The sequence below is a fragment of the Equus quagga genome, chromosome 9, assembly GCF_021613505.1.
Source record: "Equus quagga isolate Etosha38 chromosome 9, UCLA_HA_Equagga_1.0, whole genome shotgun sequence".
Classification (NCBI taxonomy): Eukaryota; Metazoa; Chordata; class Mammalia; order Perissodactyla; family Equidae; genus Equus; species Equus quagga.
In genome coordinates this window covers 57291498-57315305 of record NC_060275.1, presented here as the reverse complement: position 1 = coordinate 57315305, position 23808 = coordinate 57291498, and the positions used below count along the sequence as shown (strand labels likewise).

The following is a 23808-nucleotide window of genomic DNA, read 5'->3' as shown; positions in this document are numbered from 1 at the left end:
GACATTTAAGACTGCTCTGGAAATCAGTGAATTATTAACAAAATTCCTTGGGAGTTCACTAGGGGACATAATTTAACTTTTTCTGAAGATTAAGGATTTAACAGTGGCTCCATTATTACCAGAACTGTTTATTGGCTCGATTCTTGTATCAGAAAGCTCAAAAGCAGAACAGGATGAAGGAGATGGATTATACAATAGAAATTAAATTGAAGTATCAAATGCATTAGGGAGAAGGAAAGTAACGGCCCAGAAAGTACTACAGATAAACTTGCATGCTTTTACTTTTTCTAAGCAGCAAACTAAATTTGATTTGAAACAGCAGTCAAGATGTGATTAAGAAAGAGATTGAAATGAATAAATTAGAATGGTAATCTGAAAGAAGAAAATTTGAATTTCCTCCTATTTGGTGATAATTGAGAGTTTGTATAATTAGAGGCAGTTCTTTTCTTCAGATCCCTTTTACTGTGTTTCAACCCAGTGAATTCTACGTTTCTTTCTTTCTCATGCCTGTACTTCAGGTTAAGGCCATACTAAATATCAGTTGTGTTTGGCAAGGCCACAGTGTACTTTTTAAAGAAAATTACTTACTAGACTATTTTTTAGAGGAGTTTAGGTTTACAGAAACATGGGGCAGAGACAGTACATAGAATTCCCGTATTATCCCTTGGCCCCTCTATACACAGTTTCCTCTATTATTAACATCTAGTATCAGTGTGGTACATTTGTTAGAACTGGGGAACCGATATCTGTACATTATTACTTAGTTTACATTAGGATTCACTCTTTGTGTTGTACAGTTCTCTGGATTTTGACAAATGTGTAATGACATTTATCCAGCATTACAGTATCACGCGGAATAGTTTCACCGCCCTCAAAATGCCTTGTGCTTTACCTGTTCATCCCTTCCCTCCTCCACCCTGGAGCCCCTGGAAGCCACTGGTGTTTTTACTTACTGTCTTTATAGTGTTGCCTTCTCCAGAATGTCAAATAGTTGGAATCGTACAGCATATAGCCTTTGCAGACTGACTTCGTTTACTTAGCAAGATACATTGAAGATTCCTCCATGTCTTTTCATGACTTGATAACTCATTTCCTTTTATTACTAAGTAATATTCTATTGTAAACCTCAGTTTGCTTATCCATTCACCTATTCAGGCATTTCTTGGTTGCTTCCAGTTTTTGGCAATTGTGAATAAAGCTTCTACAAACATTTGTGTGCAGGTTTTTGTGTAGACATCACTTTTCACCTCATTTGGGTAAGTACCCAGGAGTGCTCTTGCTGGATCATATGGTAAGCCTATTTTTAGCTTTGTAAGCAACAGCCAAACTGTCTTCCAAAGTTACTGTACCATTTCGCATTCCAACTAGCAGTGAATGAGAGTTCCTGTTGCTCCACATACTCACCAATATTTGGCACTGTCGGTGTTTTGGATGTTAGTCATTCTAATAAGTGTATAGTGGTATCTCGTTGTTTTAGTTTGTAACTCTGGTAACATCTGATGTTGAGCATCGTTTCTTTTTCTTGATATATAATTGAATATAACATTATACTAGTTTCAGGTCTGCAGCATAATGATTCAGTGTTGGTACACCTTGCGAAATGATCACCACAGTAAGTCTAGTTAACGTCCATCACTACTCGTAGTCACAAATTTTTTTTTCTTGTGATGAGAACTTTTAAGATTTATTCTGTTAGCAACTTGCACATATAAGTATGGTATTATTAACTATAATCACCATGCTGTATATCACATCCCCGAGACTTTTTTTATTTTATAACTGAAAGTTTGTACCTTTCACACTCATTTTGCTGTCTTCCCCGCCCCCCACCTCTGGCAATCGCCAGTCTGTTCTCTGTACCTATGGGTTCAGCTGTGTTTTTTTTTAGATTCCATATATAAGTAGATTATACAGTATTTGTCTTTTCCTGTCTTATTTCACTTAGCATAATCCCTTCAAGATCCATTCATGTTGTTGCAAATGGCAAGATTTCTTTCTTTTTATGGCTGAGTAATATTCCATCGTGTGTGTGTAATATACCTACCCCATGTTCTTTATCCATTCATCCATTGATGGACTCATTTTCTTTATCCATTCATCCACTGATGGACACTTAGGTGACTTCTGTGTCTTGGCTATTGTAAATAATGCTGTACTGAACGTGGGGGTACATATATCTTTTTGAGTTGTTTTTTTATTTCTTTCAGATAAATACCCAGAAGTGGAATTGCTGGATTATATGGTAGTTCTATTTTTAAGTTTTTGAGGAATCTCCTGTTTTCTATAGTGGCTGCACCAATTTACATTCCCACCAACAGTGCACAAGTGTTCTCTTTTCTCCACGTCCTTACCAACACTTGTTATTTCTTGTCTTTTTGATAATAGCCACTCTAACAGGTGTGATGACTTGAGCATCTTTTCATATGCTTGTTGACTGTCTGTATATCTTCTTTAGTGAGGTGTCTGTCCAAGTCTTTAGCCCATTTTCTCCAGATCTTTAGCCCATTTTGTAATTGACTTGTGTTCTTATTGTTGAGTTTAAAGAGTTCTTCGTATACTTTAGATACAAGTCTTTTATCTAATATGTGTTGTAAAAATATTTTTCTCCCAGTGTGTGGCTTGTCTTTTCATTGTCTTAACCATGTCTTTCATAGAGTGTGAGTTTTTGATTTTAATGAAGTACACCTTACCAATATTTTCTCTTGATCATGCTGTTTGATGGTGTATCTAAAAAGTCATTGCCAAACCCAAGGTCACTTAGATTTTCTGCTAGAAATTTTATAGTTTTGTATTTTACATTTAGGCCTGTGATCCATTTTGAGGAAAATTTTGTCAAAGGTATAAGGTCTGTGTCTAAAAAAACCACAAAAACCTGAATTCATAGATACAGAGAACAGATTGGTAGTAGCCAGATGCGACGGGGAGGGGAAATGGCAAAAATGAGTGGGAAGGGTACAAACTTTCCTGTATAAAACAAGTAAGACTCATTTTTTTGCGTATGGACATCTCTGTGTTCCAGCACCATTTGTTGGAAAGACTACCCTTTCTCCATTGAATTTCTTTGCGCCTTTGCCAAGGATCAGTTCACTGTATTTGTGTGCATCTCTTTCTGGACACTATCTGTTCCATTGATCTGTCTCTTCTTTTTCCAATACTACACTGTCTTGATTATTGTAGCTTTACAGTAAGTTTTAAAGTCAGGTACTGTCAGTCCTCCAGCTTTGTCTTTAAGTATTCCATTCGCTGTTCTTGGTATTTTCCTTTCCATATAAATTTTAGAATCAGGTTGTCTATATTTACAAAATAGCTTGCTAGAATTTTGATTGGGATTGTGATGTGGAATCTGTAGATCATATTGGCAAAAATTGACATCTTAACAATATTGAGTCTTCCTAACCATGAACTTAGAATCTCTCTCCATTTATTTAGATCTTTGATTTCTTTCACCAGTGTCTTATAGTTTTTCCTCATATAGATCTTGTACCTGTTTTGTTAGATTTATACCTGGGGTCTTTTTTAGTTTGTTTTGGTTTTTCTTGGTGCTTTTATAAATGGTATTGTGTGTGGGTTTTTTTTTAATTTCAAATTACTATATTTCATTGCTGGTATTTACAAAGGTAATTGACTTGGACCTGAGCTAACATCTCTTGACAATCTTTCTCTTTTTGCTTGGGGAAGATTATCCCTGAGCTAACATCTGTGCCAGTTTTCCTCTATTTTGTATGTGGGATGCCGCCAAAACATGGCTTGATGAGTGGTGTGTAGGTCCGTGCCCAGGATTCAAACCCATGAACCCCAGGCCGCTGAAGCAGAGTGTGTGAACTTAACTACTGTGCCACCAGGCTGGCCCCAGTAATTAACTTTTATATATTGACTTGTATCCTGTAACCTTGCTAAACTTGCTTGTTAGTTCCAGAAGTCTTTTTGTGGATTCTTTGGAACATTCTACGTAGTCAGTCATGCCATCTACAAATAAGACAGTTTTATTTTTTCCTTTCCAATCTGTGTACTTTTTTGTTTTATTGCACTAGCTAGAACATGCTGTATGCTGTTGAATAGGAGAGATGAGAAAGGACATCCTTGCCTTGTTCCCAGGCTTAGGAGGAAAGTGTCCACAGTCTCTCATTGTTAAGTATCGATTAGCTGTAGATTTGTCATGGATGTTCTTCATCAGGTTGAAGAAGTTCCCCTTTACTCTTAGTTTGCTGAGAGTGTTTAAAATCATGAATGGGTGTTGGATTTTCTCAAATGCTTTTGCTGCATCAATTCATGTGATCATATGATTTTTCTTTAGCTTGTTGATATGATGGGTTACTTTCATTGATTTTCGGATGTGATCATATGATTTTTCTTTAGCTTGTTGATATGATGGGTTACTTTCATTGATTTTCGGATATTGGACTCCTCTTTGCATATCTGGATTAAATCCCATTTGGTTGGGGCATATGATTTTTTTAAACATTGTCGGATTGGATTTGCTGTTATTTTGTTGAAGGATTTTTACATCTATGTTCATGAGAGATATTGGTGTGTAGTTTTCCTTTCTTGGATATCTTTATCTGGTTTTCATGTTAGAGTAATGCTGGCCTCATAGAATGAGTTAGGAAGTCTTCCTTCTGCTTCCATTTTGTGGAAGAGATTGTGGAGTGTTGGTATTATTTCTCCCTTAAATGTTTGGTAGAATTCACTAGTGAAACATCTGTGCCTGGTGCTTTCTTTTTTTGAAAGGTTATTAATTATCATTTCAATTTTTAATAGATATAGGGCTATTCAGGTCATCTATATCTTCTTGTATGAGTTTTGGTAGTTTATGTTTTTCGAGGAGTTGGTCCTTTTCATCTGTTACCATATTTGTGGGCATAGAGTTGTTCATAGGATACTTTTATTACTTTTTTAGTGTCTTTGGGAATCAGTAGTCATGATTCTTATTTCATTTCTGATATTGGTAATATATATTTTCTCTGTTGGTTAGCCTAGCTGGAGATTTATCAATTTTACTGATATTTTTCAGAGAACCACATTTAGATTTTGTTATATTTTCTGTTGTTTTCTTTTTTGATTTCATTGATTTTTTTCCTCTGATTTTTATCTTTTTTTTCCTGCTTGCTTTAAGGTTTATATTACTCTTCTTTTTCTAGTTTCCTAAGACAGAAGCTTAGCTAATTGAGTTTAGATCATTTTTGTTCCCTAATATGTGCATTCAGTGCTGTAAATTTCCCTGTGAGCACTGCTTTGTTGCATCCCACAAGTTTTGATAAATTGTGTTTTCATTTGCTTCAAAATATTTTTTTGAACTTTTTAGACTTCTTTGACTTCTGGATTATTAGAAGCGTGTTGTTTAATTTCCATATATTTAGAGGTTTTCCTAAATAGCTTTCCTAAATATTTTTCTGTTAATGACTTCTGGTTTAATTCCATTATAATCCAAGAACACATTCTGCATGATTTCTGTTCTTTTACTTTGTTCACGTATATTTTATGGCCCAGGATGTGGTCTATTTTGTGGAAAGTTCTTTATAAGCTTGAGTAGAATGTATATTCTGCTGTTGCTGAATAGAGTATTCTATAAATGTCAATTAGATCGAGTTGATTAATAGTGTTGTTTAGTTCAACTATATCCTTACTGATTTTCTGTGTGTTGGATCTATCAGGTACTGACAGGGGTATTGAAGTCTCCAATTATAATAGTGGATATATCTGTTTCTTCCTGTCAGCTTTTGCCTTGTGTACTTTGCTCCTCTCTTGTTAGGTACATACATGTTTAGGGTTATTATGTTCTCTTTACATTATCATTACATTATTGTTATGAAATAATCCTCTTTTTCACTGATAATCAAGGAAGTTCTGAAGTCTACTTTGTCTGAAATTGGTATAGTTACTCCAGCTATTTTTTTTTTTAATTAGTATTACTGTGGTGTATCTTTCTCCATCCCTTGACTTGTAACTTATTTGAGTCTTTATATTTAAAATGGATGTTTTTTAGACAACATCTAGTTGGCCCTATTTTTTTTTAGTCCACTCTGACAATCTGTCTTTTAATTGGCATGTTTAGACAATTCACTTTTAAGGTTATTTTTACATTTTTGGATTAATATCTACCATGTTTGTAAGTGTTTTTTATTCATTGTCATTTGTCCTTTGTTTCTTTTTCCCTCTCTTTTTCAGCCTTCTCTGATTTTAATTGATCATTTTATATGATTCTATTTTATTTCCACTTTCAGTGTACCAATTGTACTTTAAAAAATAAATTTTCTAATGGCTTTCCTAGAGTTCATAATATACATTTTTATCTAATCTAAGTCCACTTTCAAATAACACTATAATACTTCATGTATTGTTGTAAGTACCTTATCAGAGTGTTCTCAGTTCCTCCCTCTCATTCTTTGTGACAGCACTGTCTTTCATTTCACTTATTCATGTGCTATTAATCATATAATACATCATCATTATTATTACTTCAGACATATACCTTTTAGATCAATTAAGAATAAAAAAGATTTTATTTTGCCTTTATTGATTCCTTCTCTGATTCTCTTCTTTTCTTTATGTAGATCTGAGTTTAATTATTTCCTTCTTGAAGGGCAAGTCTACTGACAGGCAATGAATTCCTTCAATTTTTTCTTTGTCTGACTTATCAGACTTTAGTCTTTATTTCTTTTCCACCTTTGATGGATAATTTTGCTGGATATAGAATTCTAGTTTGGTGGTTTTTCTTTAAGCACTTTAAATGTTTACTTTAGTCTCTTTTGCGTGGATTCTGATGAGAAGTTGGCTCAAACCCTTATGTGTTTTCCCTTATAAGTAAGGTATTTTTTCCCATCTAGCTTCTTTCAACATTTTGTCTTTGGTTTTCTGCAGCTTGAACATGATATGCCTGGATATGGATTTTAGATATTTATTTTGCTTAGTGTTCTCTGAGCTTCCTGGACCTGTGGTTTGGTGTTTGTTAGTAATTTTTGAAAATTCTCAAACTTTATATTACTTCAGATATTTTTTCTGCTCCTTTCTCTGTTTTTTCTCCTTTTGGCATTTCTATTATGTGTGTTACGCCTTTTGAAATTGTCCCATAGTGCTTGGATGTTTTGTTCTGTTTTTTTTTTGTTTTATTTTTTGTTGGCTCTTTCTCTGTTCCTCCCTCCCTCTGTCCTGCATTTCAGTTAGATTTGTTTCTACTGACCTCTCTTCAGGCTCACTGATTCTGTCCTTGGCTGTGTTGAGTGTGAGTCGAGTCTGGCTTGGCCACGAGCCCATTGAAGGCCTTCTTCATTTCTGTTACGGTTTTTTATTTGGTAGATTCTTTCTTAGAATTTCGATTCTGCTTACATTGCATGTTGTTTACTTTTTTCCATTTGCACTTTTAATATACTAATCATAATTATTTTAAATTCCCTTTAAAAGACAATGTTAATTTTTGTCAGTCCCCAAAACTTCGCAAACTAAAGGTACTACCTTGATTTCAGAAGTCATTTGTTAGAGATAAATTGAGTCTTTTGAAAACTGACAAATTGTTGACATTCACTGAACTGAATTTTACTGAGCACCCACTAGATGCCAGGTTTTGCACTAGTCCCTGTAACTAGCAGGTATAAAGACAAACTTCTTGCCCTCCAGAAACAGAATCCACAGAGAAAAGAAAATTCCAATATCTGATAAATTTTCAGTGGAGTTTCTTATCCAGATTGTGAGATTCAGGGACTTCAGAAGGAATTAGTGCCTGTGTTGTGACTTACAGGAAAATGGCAATTAAATGAAGTAGGACGGTCATGTACAGAGAATTTGTCTACTTTGTGATTGTGTTTTCACAGTTAGAGCTTCTGTGGGTGTGCCCTGTGGGCTGCAGGAGGTGGGAGCAAACCAGAAGGTCCATTCCTCTCAGTCTTGCTTTAACCTGAGCAATTTTGCTTTGTTTATGTTCTTTATTGGACTTCCAAATAAGATTTTGTTTAACAGAAGAGTTTTTCGAATTCACACAATTGAGAACCAAATCTTGCTATTGCCAGTTGTTGTTTCAACTCTATATAACTTTTTGGTCAATGTCTTTTCATTTTTTATAAAAGAATGTAGTATAAATTCGTTAATTCCTTGTCCACTCACTTGGACAAGCAGTATTTCTAGTGCTGCCTGAATGTCTTAGGCTTCTAGGTTGTGAGGAATGCAAATGTGTTCATATAATCTTGAGCAGCTTGGGTTTGGTAAGGATCTAGAGGGAAGAAAGGAAATCTCATGAACTAACTTATTTGGCTTTATGGAACTGGAATTTCAGGATATAGCTGCTGTAGAATCCCAACAGCACTCTAATATTTGCTTTCTCACTGGCACTTGTTCCAATCCATCCTACACTCCCCTCTGTTCCTTTAACTCAACTTCTCTTTTTTTGATTCCCACTGCGTCCTTATTGCTTTACTCTTGACCGCTGTCTTCACTCTCCTCCTCTCTGCATCGTGACTACTACATGAGAGGCTCCTAACTTTCACATATGTGTTTTACTGCTTCCTCATGCCTGGTCTTGGGCCTGTCTCTAGGACACTGGGTATTATTGGATTGATTAGCTACAATTTCATAAACTAAGCTAAACTTCATGATTTTAAAAGTTTATTATTGAAATTACTGTGTTTCATTGGAAGAAATTCAAGATTAAGTTGTTCATCACTGCAGTTCTGCATTTGTACCAGACATATTTTAGGGGTCTCTTAGTTCATAATTTCTTCATGTCCACTCATCTGTTTGTCCAGATGTAGCTGAGTTGAGCTGGGTAGGGTTTATGAGAAATGGCACCTCCATCATTGACCAATAACCAAAAACTTTTATCTTTAATTGAAAAGATGAGCAGACTAGTAAAAATCCAGAAATGGAAGCTGCCAGTGAGTTGAGACCATTATACACAAGTACTAGCCGTGAGACAAGATAATTCCTACTTTGCTTTGTTTTTTTTTGTTCCTGAAGCCTATCATTCTAGAATAGTTGTGATACTTACTGTACATCCCCTCTGCTTTTACTTGCACTCATCTGGAGTGGGTTTGTTCTTTGAAATCTAGTGAGTGTTATTGTGTATGTCATCACTATTGTGATTGATTACCTTTGGAAGTCTAGAGCTGCACTGTCAGATATTGTAGCCATTACCCACGTGTGGCCATTTAAATTTAAATTAATTTAATTTTGGTTTTCAGTTTAAAATTTAAGACTCATTTCTTGGGCTCTATGTTTCCTTAGGGAACTTTTACCATATATCTTGGTCTCCTGAAAATTGTCACTGTCTCTTTGTTCTAGAAGTGGCCTTCTAGCTTAGTGACCCAGCATGGGCCTGTGATGAAACTAGGTTTGAATCCCAGCTGCTTTGCTCAACAGTTGATTGACATTGGGCAAGTTATTTTCTCTGTCCGTGCTTTGGTGTCCTCAGATACACAATAATGACAATAGTCCCTCCTTCATAGGGTTGTTATAAGGATAATATGAGTTAATACATATAAAGTGTTTACAAAACACCTACCACATAGTGGGGGCTCAAAAACATCTTCCCATTATGATGATGGTGATGAATGATACCTTTGCCTATGCTGCCTCTGGCACTGAAGTGATTTGCTGGACCTGGAGAGATGACCCCCAAATTCATATTGTCGGATGGGACCTGGCTGCAGGAGATTCTGATTTATTAGGTCTAGGTGGACACCAGGAATCTGTATTTTCAGACCACCTCCACTCCTGTGCAGCGTCTCCAACCCCCTGTGATTCTGATACACAGCCAGGTTTGGCTGACACTAGCCCAGAGATTTCTCAGGGAATAAAGGTAAATCTTAGCTCAAGAGGTAGTACAGAGATGACCCTTGAAAAAACCTGCTAAGTCAAAGAGGCCAATCACAAAAGACCACATACTGTGATTCCATTTGTATGAAATGTCTGGAATAGACAAATATAGAGAGATAGGAAGTAGACTAGTGGTTGCCTGGGGCTGGGAGGGTGAGGAGAATGGTGAGTGACTGCTAATGGATATGGGATTTCTTTTGGGGGTAATGAAAATGTTCTAAACTTAGGTTGTGGTGATGGTTGCACAACTGTGAACATACTAAAAACCATTGAATTCTACATCTTAAATGAATTAATTGTATAGTATGTGAATTACATCTCAATAAAGATGTTTTTAGAAACAGGCAATAAGAAGTGGAGAGGATAAAGATAGTTTTTAAAAATGGGAGGGTGTAGTTGGGGAAACCAGGGGAAAGGGTGCAAACTGGAAACTTAGAAAGATACCTTTTTTTAAAAAAAAATCCTTTTTCTTTTATTCATATGCACGAACACATAATAATCCAGTGATCTGAAAGTTAGACTTATGGGAACTTCAACTTCTGGAAAACTGCCCTGTAAAGGAAGTAAGTTTGAAAGAAAAAAAGAAAGCCTTTTGCGTTCAGAAAACCCACCTGCACTAAAGCCATGGACAGGAATCATTCAAAGATAATGGTGCTAGAGAAAAGCCTCAGAATAAATCCAACCAAAGTAGAGACCAAAACTGTAAAGTAAAAGGTACAAAAGGAATTTTTTTTGTATGAAAAATGAAGCTGAACTTTATATTTGACAAATTTTAGTTTATAATTCCAACTGAGCTAATTCTTAGAATAAACAACCAATTGGTGATTTTTCCCCTTGACATACGAGTAGCATAGATTTATAGATAAAGATATAGATTGTAATAATATATCTTTTACTTAATGTCTGATTTTCACAGCAAATAGTAAGTCAGTTTTGTAAAAATAATTAAGGGCCTAATCATTTTTCTCTCTGGCCTTAGTCATTTAATATTTAAATCACTCTTTATTTGAAGCACCTGCCCGTATCCCTGTAGCTTTTCTCTTTGGTTGTTAACTGGTCTGATTTTCAGATTGTTACTTGTCATTGACTTTGCTTTTGATTATAGCAATCTCCAGTATCACTTTTAAAGGCTTCCTGGGAGCCTGTTTGTCTTGCAAGATTTGCAGTTTAAATTAACTTACTTGCATTGTGTTGTTGGATTATCTGTGAGACCCTGGTAGAAGCTGCTGTTAATTATTAATTAGGGAGGGTATGAGTCAAGGGATTAATTTTATAGGGGGACAATTCATTAGTGGATGTTTTTATATGGTGACAGTCAACTTTGTACTCAGATAATGTTCATGTAAAATGGAGTATCTGTATTTATCGGAGTGCTAATTTACTGGGGTGCTAACTCAAATCTTGTTGACTCTTATTTAGCATACAATTTAAAAAATAAGATTATTCTCAACATATTAGAAGTACTAAGAAACTGGTGCGAGGCAGGGTGGAGATTGGGGGTCAGGTGGCACTACTTGATGCCGAGAGAAGGAAACTGATTTGCTCTGTAGGAATGCATAATCTAATTGTCTTTTACCAGTAGGGAAATGTATGTCTAGAGAGGTAATTTGCTCAAAATGATACCACTTACCACTATTAACTCTAATGGTTCCATCTGATGCTTAAGTCTGTGTTCTTTTAAAATTATGTTCTACTGTCCTTCTGACAAAAAGTTTCAGATATCTGGAAAAGTCTCTCTCTCTTCTCACCAACAATAATGTGTGATTTACAGGTTTATGTAATTTAGTCTAAAGGCATTATAGAATAAATGAATACTGATATCAACTATTTATCAGACCTTAACATTTGTAATAATAACTAACACTTACAAAAGCAGGTTTACATCAGAAATTTCCTGTAATTCGTGTAACAACCCTCTGAAGTAATCCTCATTTTACTAGTGGACTTGGGCTAGGAGTCTAAAAGGGAATTGCATGGAATTGTCCCCCAAACATTAGGGCCCAGGTCTTTTGCTTCCAGATCTTATGATTTTTTCCATTATGTTACACTGTTTCTTTGTAGAGTAGCAGAAGCCCTACAGACACCCCTTTTGTAGTAATACAGTAGCCTCAAAACACTACTCTCCATGCTGTTCGCTGGACTTGTTTACTATATCCTATATTTAAATGATGTGTTTTAATGAAATTTTAAAATTGAGCTATGTTAGAACAGTATTCCTTAATATTAATTTCTGTGGATTTGGTAGTAATATCTGTCCTTTTACTTCCTAATAGTTAATGATTTATTTTTAGGGGGTTGGTTTAAAATGGAAATGTATACATAATCTAATTTTTTTTTTAAATCCAGTCTCTGTAGAAGCTGAAATCCATCGGTCACCATTCTTCAAAATGCAATGGAATGTATCAAGGACTGTACTCCAGGTGGCACATAGGACATGCACGGAACCACATAAAGCCGGTCTTTTTGGACACTGTCAAAACATAAAGGGACCATTACTTTTGTATAAAACTGAATCCAGAGTAGTTTTGGTACAGGGCCCTCAAACACAATGGCTGCACTTACCTGCTGCCCAGTGTGTTGCAAAGGAAAGGAAGCCATTTGATGCTCATCCACCTCAACCGGGGATCCTGCACCATAAACAGTGGGAACAAGATATTTTATCCAAGAGGGTTATATCATCCAATGCCACATCCCCCAAAAAGGAAGAACCTGATCCTTTACAAGACAAATCTATTAGTCTTTACCAACGATTTAAGAAAACATTTAGACAATATGGAAAAGTTTTGATTCCAGTGCACCTAATAACTTCTTGTGTTTGGTTTGGAACATTTTATTATGCAGCCATAAAGTAAGTTTTTGCTTGGTTGAGTACCTTTCCCTGTTTTACCAGAATGTTAATCTTAATTGTGCTAATGAAAGCCTTAAATAGTTTTTTAAATGCTTTGTCTTTAACTGATAGAGGGTGACTACTTTTCGTAGCTGTTTTTCATGTTACAGTAGTAATAGCTGACATACTGTGCACAGCAGGTATTATGCTAAATTTTTTAACTGTGTCTTCTCATTTGATCCTCAGCAGCCATGTGAAGCAGTAGTGCAGTCATTCCTATTTTATTGAGAAAACAGATTAAGCAAGAGTAAGTCAAAATAACTTACCTTTTCCCAAAATAACTCGGAGTTGGACTTCAAAGCCCATGCTCTTAATCACCGTGCTAATCTCCTAGCAACATTTAGGATGGCAGAGAAATAGTGTCAGATTTCAGAAACTTGACAGCACTGTGAGCTCCGTACTTACATATTTCTTAAAGTATTCACAAAAGTCAAAAGATATCTATTATTTTGCCATGTGTATGATTTTGGTGGGAAATTAGTAAGATGTTTTTCCAAAGCCTGGTTAACGTCTGTGCTAGACACAAAAATGAGCAAATGGAAGACTGTTTTAATGTTACTCACGTCTGATAAATGTCAAGGTAAGGTCTGTTGTTCTGATTAGAAGTTAATTTGTTGTACACTTAAAAATTTGTTAAGATGGTAGATCTCATGTTAGGTGTTCTTAAAACTTTTTTTAAAACGTTAATTTGGTGGGCCTAGCCTCAAGATATTGTAAAACATAGAATTTCTAAATTTCCCTTTCTTATTAAGTACTGTTGCTTTCTTTTAAGGTAAGTTATCTTATTCACATTGTTTTAGAAGCAGGAGTACACTGAGAAATAGCTGCTCTGTGATTTCTGGTTTGTTTCCACTGCTAGCAGAGCCGAGTGCGTGCCTGCGCGTGCCTGTTGCCTTGGAACTGCTGTGTGGGCTCTCCTTGTGGTGGTCTGGGCGTGACCGGCCGGGAGCTCGTTGTCCTGAGGCCATGAGAAGGCACATAGTAGACCACTTTGATGTCTTAGTAAACTCTCCCAGGGGCTTTAGAACTATTTTATACTTTCCAAAAGTTCACTGATTTTCAGTGGTTCACTTTGGGTATATTTAATGGTTTCATGTTAAGGTATTAATAAAATATGGTAGTTTCACATATAAAGCTCACTCCTTGGAAAAAGCTTATTATTTACTAAATTAAAAGATAATGGAATGGAGACTGTACTTATTCCTGGGAAATATGGGATTAGAGATGTTTCTTTACCAAGGTTCTGAAAGGATTTTTTACCTTGTGTAAATTGGTGCTGTTCTGTTTCTCTTCATATCTTTCTTTCTGTTATGTTCCTGTTATTCAGTTATATCCTCCTTCATTATGTATCATTATTTTCTTTCTCCAAGAATTGTTCCTTTCTTTGCACAAGGTCCTTGTATGTACACTTTATGGAATTATCTTTTTGTTTATTAATGATATTTTCCAGACATGTATAATATGTATAGAAGTCTTCAAAACTGTCCTTAGTTTTTTAACAGAGCATAAAATCGCATGCCATTTTGAATAAAAATCATTATAGACATTCAGTTCTTCTATTTAATTAATGACTTTCTACATATTAAATTTTCTTTTTTGAGGCATTGAGGATTTTTCTGATTCAGTATTGTGGAGGATGACATGAGTAATATTTGTTTCTTCTCCCTCCTTAGGTTGTCCTTAATAAGCATTGAACCTCCTGGCCTTAGAGGGAGAAATCTAAGTTTTTAATTCATTGAATATGAGATTCTCATTTGGACTATTAAAAAGAGTACTTTTGTTCCTTTCACTTTTTCTTGCCTTCTTTAGTAAGAGTTCTATAACTAAAAAAACAGACTCCCACATAACCTACTGATATTAATTATATTTAAGATTTTTTCAGTGCTGTCTGGTACCTAAGGCAGTTGTGGTGACATTCTGCCATACCCTTGAAATTCATCTTTTTAGTTTTATCCTTCTCGTTCTGCGGAATGCTTGTGTGTAAACATGGTGGTAAGACTACCCACTTTAAAATCATATCCCTTATCCACTGCAACTTGCCTTTTCGCTGTTTGTCAGCATGGGAATTTGGGTGCCAGACCCATCACTGCTGTCCAGCTGTCACTACTGGTCCAGTTCTGTTATGGCATCACATAGCTAATTTATATTGTGCAGGTTGTGTTGCTTCCTAGAATAATCCTTGAAAGTTCATTTGTTCTAAGTGAAGATCTTATCACAAGTAATACTTAGAAAATTAGGATTTAGGATATTTTCGTTTGGCAGTGTATCTTTTACTGTGAGGTGATTTTATTGGAAAATTGAATTGTATTAAATACAGATTTTCAATTCAACTGACAAGAAGCTGGCTTTATTTTATTTGGTTTTACCCAGAGAAAGTTCTCTCTTACTTGCTTGTTGCCTACTTACTCTTAAAAGAAAGGGGAAAAAATAGTTTGTACCTTGAAGGATAGGCACTTGCCATCACACTGCATTGCTGCCCAGTGTTTGTTTTAGTCACTCTGACAACCAGCATTACTCCCCTTCTAGGCACTGTAGAGCAAACTGCCATTCTGTATTTAGTTAACTCAGCAGTAAAGATCACACACTTTTGAAATACTTTATGTCAGGGAGATCTAAATTGTGCATGCTGATAGATTTTTATTTTAAACTAAGCTTTGTTGTCACTTCTGTCTGGCAAAAGCTTGCAGAGATCTTCTTCTAACCAGAAGTGCTCTGTTTGATCAAATGTAGCTCTGTGATGATAGTTTTTTCCCTACATTTAGCTGCCTCTTAGTTTGGGCCTCACGTTCCTAAAGTTACAGATCCACTGTGAGGCAAAATCTTGACTTATTTTTACTATACTTTATCTGGATTGTGGACATGCTTTTGCCCTTGTATGTTTCTACATCAGCTGAAACATCCACAAAGCTGGTGGTTTGTGAAGCACAGATTTCAGTCAGACTACAGGAACTTCAGAGTGAAAAGTGACAACAAGTGTCTGTTACTGTTTGAATCAGACCCTCATTAATGCTTCATATTTAGCAGTTCCAAAGAAAATGAAAGTTATTTTTATTTTTAAAAAAATCAATTCATCAAGTCAGTATTTTAGAAATAAGTGGAACCAGGTGCTTTATTTTACAAAGGGTACTTGTGCAAGTTGTCTGAGGTAATTATTGTTTGATCTTTATCATGGTTTGTTGTTGATTTTTGCTGAGGAAAATTGGCCCTGAGCTAACATCTGTTGCCAATCTTCCTCTTTATGCTTAAAGAAGATTGTCACTGAGCTAACATCTGTGGCAATCTTCCCCCATTTCGTATGTGGGATGCCGCCACAGCATGGCTTGATGAGCAGTCTGTAGATCTGCACCCAGGATCTGAACTCGCGAACCCCGGGCTGCTGAAGCAGAGCATGTGAACTTTACTAGACCACCAGGCCGGCCCATGATAGTTTTTTGAAAATCACTCAGTTTTGTCTGCCATTTGATTAAATAATTGTCTTTTTTCCCCCCTCCTGATTGCTGTTAAATATGTAGATTTTACATACTGGTCTTAGTCTGAACTAGGAAGTGATTAATGAAATAATATTGTATTGGTACTATAAAATATAATTAGCGTGTTGTGGTGGCATGTTACTGTACACGGTGACTTGATTAGATCCATAGAATAGCTAAATCTTTGCAGTACAGAGTCTTGCTTTAATAGGATTCTGTTATCTAAGAAACCAGATTGGACTTGCAGTGGATTTTTTAGTTTAACTCTTTAAAGTTTCCTTCAGTTATCTGATTTTCTCTTGTTGTAGATGGTAGATAATTTCCTTGATGATGATCAGCCATATCTATTGAGAGTAGTTCCTGATTTCTTAGTATTGTAGTGAAATCAGAGAAGGGGACAACTTTTTCCCAATTAATCAAATTATTTTTTAATATAAAAAATAAATTAGGAGTTTACAACTACCATAATAATAATGGATCCAGGCAATTCCCTTAATTAGAAAGAAAAAGAGTACCTGTACAGTGGAGCAACCTGTGGACCCTGCCTTAACCAGGAGTCACAGTTACTCACACTGATGATGGAACAAACTGACATTATGTAGCCATGATTGTGATGCACTGAGATGGAGACAGGATCAACTGTGCAGTTTTCCTGTTGAGAAATATTTAACCTGAATCTAATCATAAGGAAACAAGCAGATAAATCCAAATTGAGGGATATTCCACCATGCAACTGGCCTGGAAGCTTCAAAAGTACCAAACATCAAGAAAGACTTCTGCCTTTCTCCTCAACAGAAAGTGTTGGGGAGCAATTCTAGAGAAAAGGAGACTAGAGACATGACAAGATAGTAATGAGGGACATATTGGGACAATTCAGGACATTTTAATATTAAATAGTATATGTATTATTGTATTAACTATGTCCTGTTTATATGTTAAATTTCCTGAATGTGATTATTATATTATGTTTATGTAGGTGCAGGGCAGAACAAGAGCCTTGTTTTGATTTAGGGGTGAAGGGTCACAATATCTGAAAAACAACAGACAGTGAGAGAGCGAGAAAGCCATTGTAGCAAAATGTTGGTAATCAGGGAAACTAAAAGTAAGTTAGGGGTTAACAGCTCAGATTAGAGACATTCTCTGCCTTCTCTCCCTGCCTCTAAAAATGTGTTGCCATTTATTGTAATTGCCTCTTTACTTGCCTTTTAAGTCTGATAATAGAATAGAAGCATCCTTTTAGAAAAATTAAAGTTTTCATCAAACCCATAGAGTCATTTATTCTTTGCGTAATAACACAATAAATGATATTATAATATCACTTGCTTTAACAATAACAATGTAGTGTGACATGTAGTTTTAGAGGTAAAAATCTTAGGCCTTCAAGTTTGAGTTGGAGCATTCTAGGGAAGTGGTGTTTGGTTGAGGAAACTAAGATCAGGTAAATGATTCTCATCTTTTTTTCCTCTTAGGTTACTTAAAGCTATTAATTTTGCTCTGATAAATGATTCTGTTTTTCTAAATATGTTAATCAGGTATGTCCATGTTCAGAAGCAAAGCAGAAGTTGTAAATAGTAAGATACAGGACGATATTGATGTTTGTGTATATATTTTTCTTTAGAGTGAAATTAAAGTGCTTGATAATGAAGAATCAACTTTTAAACAAAATTTGGTCTTGGTGTTTTTAGATAATCTTTTGAAAATATTTATCCCTAAAAGTTTGTATATATATAAATTACTTTCTGTTTCTTTCTTAGGGGAGTGAATGTCGTTCCTTTTCTAGAACTTATTGGGTTACCTGACAGCATAGTAAACATTCTGAAAAATTCTCAGAGTGGAAATGCACTAACAGCATATGCCTTGTTTAAGGTAGGTACTGTTATAAATAGATTGCACCTCACACTTAACTGATGACCTGCTTAGTTCCCCATAAAACTCCCTGTTAGCTTCCAGTAGTTATCTTTTGTAACTTAAAATATTGTATTTCGTCTCTTATATGTCTCATGACTAATGTAGAGTTAAAATTCTTAAGTGTAAATAAAATGATGGTTTAGGCAGAAGTGCCTTGAAAATAGGTAGATGATTCATAATCTGCTGTGATCAAATGTGAGACTTCTGAATTTCCAGGGTAGAAGTCATCTTTTTGACATTTCTCCTCTTGATGGTATATTAATTTTCCTGTTCTGAGATCCACATGCCACCTGACTTGTTAGTGAAATTTAGCATTTATTTTACTGTTTATGATATAGTTCATCTTGTTAATTCATAAAATTGTTTTACCTGATAAACTTCAGGCTTAGTTGTTAGATGTTATGTTTCATTTTAGAAGTTCATAGTCTGTTGTCTGGCTTCAGACAGTGCCTTCTTTATAAATAGATGGTTTCTACACTTAAGGGTCTTTATTTTGGGAGAGGAGACTCATTGTAAATTGTGCTTCAGCCGTATTAATCTCATTTTTCCCAATTGATAAATAATTATGAGCTTCCATGTAGTTTCATCCTAAGGAAGAAAAAACAACTAGAAAACATTTGGAAACTAGATGTTATTTCATTTTTCTTCTGTTATATAAAAATACTTACAATTATGGTTTTATAGTAGTACTCAAAGTAACATTGTTTTCTTCTGTTGGCCTCATTAGACTCCTCTGAAATCTTGGGAGATTGCTTCCTTTATTATAATTTTGTCTAGAGGGCTAAAGCTTAATTGCTGAGTTTTTCAACATTAAAACTTATTAAATTCGTAAATTATCAAGTTTCTAGTTATTATGGGTGTAATTTAACCTTAGTAAATCAGACTATTATGGTGATGATTTCAACCATTTCCCTGTGTATAATTGCCCCATATCCCGTGCCCCCGTAACGTGTGGAGCTCTTGTAGTTCATATCACAGGGGCTGTGTTAGGTTTTTTTAATGTTTGTTTTCCTTACTCAATTATGCGCCTAGGACTTCAGAATCATGTCTTCATTTTCTTTGTATTTTCACTATGCCTGGTATTGTGCATTGTAGGCAAATCAATGCTCAGTGCATGTTTATTGCATTGGAATTGAAACAGGAAGCTTTACCTGTAGGTAGATTAGTGTCAGCAGTGTTTGTTCCCTCTCACTGTCCCCCTGTGAGGTGGGAAATGTGGAGGGGGGTCTCCTGGGTATTTTCTGTAACCTACAGTTTGTCAAGTAGAGCAACAAACACTGGGATTTATTGCTGCAATCAGGCAAAGCCCCAAAAAGAGGTGGCAAAGATGAGAGAAAAATAACCGGTGAGTATGACCTTGCGGCATTGGCTGGGGTGTGCTCGTTAACCCCCTTGCACTGTCCTTGAAAGGCGCCATTGTTGGAGTTGAAAAAAATTTGTTGAGGCCCTACTGTGTGCCAAGTGCTATTCTAGGTCTTGGGAGTACTGTAATTAAATCAAACAGTACAAAATCCTGCCCTCATGGAGCTTATATTCTAGTGGCTGGAGGCAGACAAAGACAGTAAAGTTAAAAAACAATACACACCCACACGAAGGAAAGTGCTAAGAAGAAAGAACAGACCAGTCACGGGGGTATGTTTGCATTGTTGTTTTGTTTTGTTTCAGAGGAAAGATTGCAAGCAGGTGAGAGAGTTGCTTAGGCAGCTGTGTGGGAGAAGAGCATTCCAAGCAGGAGAAACCCAAGTGCAAGGTCCTAAAGCTGTAGGATAGCTGGAGTGTTTGAGGGAACAGCGAGGAGTGAGTGTGGCTGGAGTGAGTGAGCACGCAGATAGGCAACAGAGTGGCCAGATTGGGGTGACCTTCCAGGCCATTGTGAGCATTCTGGCTTTTGTTCTGAGGAGATGGAAAGACACTGGGCAGTTCTGAGCATCTGACTTGTATTTTAACAGAATCACTTTGGCTGCTGTACTGAGAACAGTCCAGAACAGGGCAACAGTAGACGCCCAGAGACCTGGCAGGAGGTTATCGCAGTGGTCTGGGTGAGAGCCAGCAGCGACTAGGACCAAGGTGGTGGCAGGAATGGCAGGAAGAAGTAGGTGGATTCTGGATATATTTTGAAGATGGAGCTGATGAGATTTTCTAATGGATTAAATGTGAATTATGTAGGAGAAAGGAGGAGGCAAAGCTGTCTTATAGTATGGTTTTTGGCCCAAGCAACTGAGGAAGAGAGTCACCATTTTCTGAGGTGCAGACAACTTTGAGAGGAGCAGGCTTGGTGTTGGGACCATTGAACATCAAGAGGTCAGTTTGAACAAATGGCATTTTGAGATTGTATTAGACATGCAGGTGGAAATGAGTAGGTGGTTGTGTATACTGGAACTTAGGGGAAAGGCTCAGTCTGGAAATCTAAATTTAAGAATTCTCAGTGTATAGATGGCACTACAGACATGAAACTGGAGAGTACCGCCAAGGGAGTGAGGTAGGTGGAGAGGAGAAGGGGTCCAAGGGTTGAATACTGTCCCACCATCTTCGGAGGTAGCCAACCGGAGGAGGAATCAGCAAGGAGGACTGGAAAAGGGGCAGCCTGTGAGACAGAAGGAAACCAGGGAGGTGGGGTCTGGTGGCCAAGCCAAGGAAGCGCTCCCCTCCGAGGAGCAGAAAAAGCGGACTCAGATGGTTCTGTTGGCTCAGGGGCTTCCACGGCGACTGTGAGGAAAGCAGTTTTTGTGAAGAGTGGGCGGTGGGGGCGGCGTGGCGCTGCTGAAAACTTGGTTTGATAAATTCAGGAGAAAATGAGGAGGGCAATTGGAGATTGAGAGCACAGGCAGCTCTTTCAAAGGGTTTTTGGTGCATGGCACACCTACAGTTATGACTGAATTTTAAAACAAAAGCCTCAGAATGTGATGCAGCCTCTCTCTGCTTTTAGATTCTCTTTGTACCAGTTCATCTGCTATTTAGTTTGGTCCCTAAATCTCTGGTTAGAGTTAAACCTGTGCAAATCTGCAACCTTGTACAGTTTTACCACTTTTTGGCCTCATAGACATTGCTGGTTGGGATTCTGGACCCAGGGTGGATTGTAATGAGAAAGTGGCATAAAGCCTGGAAAAGACAAAGGAATGAGATTTGGAAGTGAAACTAAATTCAGTGAAGAATAACCGCTTGGCCCATGCTTGCCTCTCACCATTTGAAGTGCTTTGTTTCCAGTTCAGCTCTGAGTATACAATGGCTGCAGGTCAGCAGCGTTTTTAAGGAATGGAAACGTGTGCCTTTGTTGTTGGTAGTGGTCGTGACCCCTTGTTCCGATTTCCTGGTGAACCTGCCTCGTCAAGGTGACTAACACTTGGTTACAGACTTCAGTGCCACAACTGCAAATATTCTGTAATCCTGGGTCAGTGTCTGAGTGACAGATATTTATAAGATGAGTTCACAGAGGAAGCATCCCTTGTTAGACAGGAAAACCATATGGGATGTAACTATATTAGCCTTGTGAAGCAGTAAAGTAATTTGTACTATTTGGTTATTACCAAGAATTTTAATTTCAAATCATTTCTGCTTGAGCCAATAGTTCTTATCAGGTGTTGATCTCCCTCTGCTGTTTTCTTCAGATCGCAACCCCTGCCCGGTATACGGTGACTTTGGGAGGAACCTCCTTCACTGTGAAGTATTTGCGCAGTCGTGGCTACATGTCGACACCGCCTCCTGTTAAGGACTATCTACAGGACAGGATGGAAGAGACAAAGGAGCTTCTCACAGAGAAAATGGAAGAAACGAAGGATAGACTCACTGAAAAATTACAAGAAACCAAAGAAAAAGTTTCTTTTAAGAAAAAAGTGGAATAGGGTGCCTTGTATAACAGGTTATAGACAGTTCCTGCACTCTAACCCTTCGGAGACTGTGGACAAAGATACATGGCTCCTGATTATTTTTTGGTTAGTTGCCTAAATATACCAGTTCTCTGAGGGTTAAAGAACTAAGATACCTTTTTAACATTAAATATCACTAGAAAAATCAGTGTTTTTTGAAAAGAAAAAATGAACCCAGTATGAGAATTTCACATCAATAGCAGCATTAGGCAGTAGTTATGCTTTACGAGTCAGCGCTCTTACTCAGGGTCGGCAGAAGCAGAATCGTACTGTGCTTTGTTGCAGCTCTAATTTATGCAGATGAGGCCGTTGACACCTTGAGTAACTGAGGTGGCCCTCAGGAGGGTCTTCATCTTTACGGTATTCACTGAGGTTTTAACTATATTCAGTTCTCACTGTGCAGACAAACTGACCATCAAAACTACCTGTGAATAAGAGGATATTTAAGTCTTACGAGAAAAACAATTACGTACCAGTTAAAATAGAGACTTTATATGAAGAAAGCTGAAAAAAGTGTAAACAAGATGTATTGGTTATATGTAAATGAAAAAATTGACCCTTTAAAAATGATTTTTACCTGAAGCTTGTCATAATCAAGATTTTTAAAGCAAATATATATGGCTATAGTACCTTTTCACTTAGAATATAAAACTCTACTGTGAATCATTTATGGCCTCTTCAACTAATCTTTCAGAGGAAAAGTGAAAATCATTATACCTTAAATTTGTTGTTGAAGTCAGACATTCTTGAGCAGTGACTCAGGCTTGTGGTTCTCAAGCAGACCCAGGTTTGGGAGGATGGAAAATGGCATCAGGCTGTCAGGGAGCTGATTCCCAAGGTCTTCCTTCCACAGTTAATGTTGATTTCCTTGTGGAGTAAATTTTTAAATTGTAGCTGCTGCTTTTTCCCTTATATTGAAACATCCTTGCTTGAGTGTTTTACTTGAACTTTTTCTATAGCAAAGCTATCTTAAATTATCTGCTTGCCATGAAATTCAGCCACTGTTGGGTACGAAAGTTGCCGTGATTGTGTGGGTGTGTTAAGGATGTGTGTGCCTTGTTTCCTTTGGCTCTAATTGCTTTGACTTCAATTCTAACCCTGAATAGGTGTTCAGAAGAGACAATGGACTCTTTCTAGGTTGTCGTTCTTGCGAGTGATCTGATAAAGCAGGAGAATGTCAGAGGGTCTGCCAGCAACAGTTCTGCAGGACTTTTCTATTGAATACTTAGTTTGGTCAAATTTAGAGACTACTTTAAAGGGAAAAAATGTTTACGATTGCTACGTCTGCTACACGTCTAGTCATTACATTGTAACACTGTGGGTAGAATCTTGTCTTTTTGGATGTGGGGCAGAGCAGGGAGGTGACAGCTGCTGCTGTGCCACATGCAGTCTTTATCGGGCAGAATGGTTTGTCTCCTGATACAGAGTTGAAATCACAGTGTGATTTCAAGTTGACAGCACATTCTCAAATCTAAAACATCTTACATGTTTTAGCTTATTAAATAATTCACATTTTTGCAGATATTAAATGCCAAGATATTAATAAATTTCTTGTTAATTTCTTTTTTTTTGACCAACTTGAGAGTATGCCTGTGTTGTAAAATCTTGTGTTATGTGGAACTCTTTCTTCTAAAACAGTTTCCTTTTACTTTTCATATTGCACAGAGCATATTTTCCAATGGGGATAAATTGTGAGTTCTTAGAAGTACTAATAATCCTGAGACTAAGATTTGCTTTTCCTGAGTATCTGCCGTTTGTTCAGTCCCTTTGAGTTTTGTTGCCATTCAGTTTCATAATTGTGTTGTGTTACCAGTTATGGAAAGTGAGATGCTGATGAGTGCTTTGAAATTCTCTAGTAAAAAATTCTCTGAAGATGTGA

The 23808-nt window shown here is 36.7% G+C and overlaps 1 protein-coding gene across 3 annotated transcripts in view; it reads left to right on the top strand.

Moving 5' to 3' along the window:
- FAM210A (family with sequence similarity 210 member A) overlaps window positions 1-23808 on the top strand; it is a 30480-nt gene extending 6672 nt beyond the window's left edge. For 2 of the 3 annotated variants that reach the window (XM_046670907.1, XM_046670906.1), the window contains exons 2-5: window positions 10306-10364; window positions 12148-12649; window positions 17913-18024; window positions 21672-23808. In XM_046670907.1, the coding sequence (XP_046526863.1) occupies window positions 10325-10364; window positions 12148-12649; window positions 17913-18024; window positions 21672-21905 (888 nt within the window). In that variant the 5' untranslated portion in view covers window positions 10306-10324 and the 3' untranslated portion in view covers window positions 21906-23808. The remainder of the gene's footprint in view (window positions 1-10305; window positions 10365-12147; window positions 12650-17912; window positions 18025-21671) is intronic. The other variant, XM_046670908.1, reaches the window with a different exon arrangement.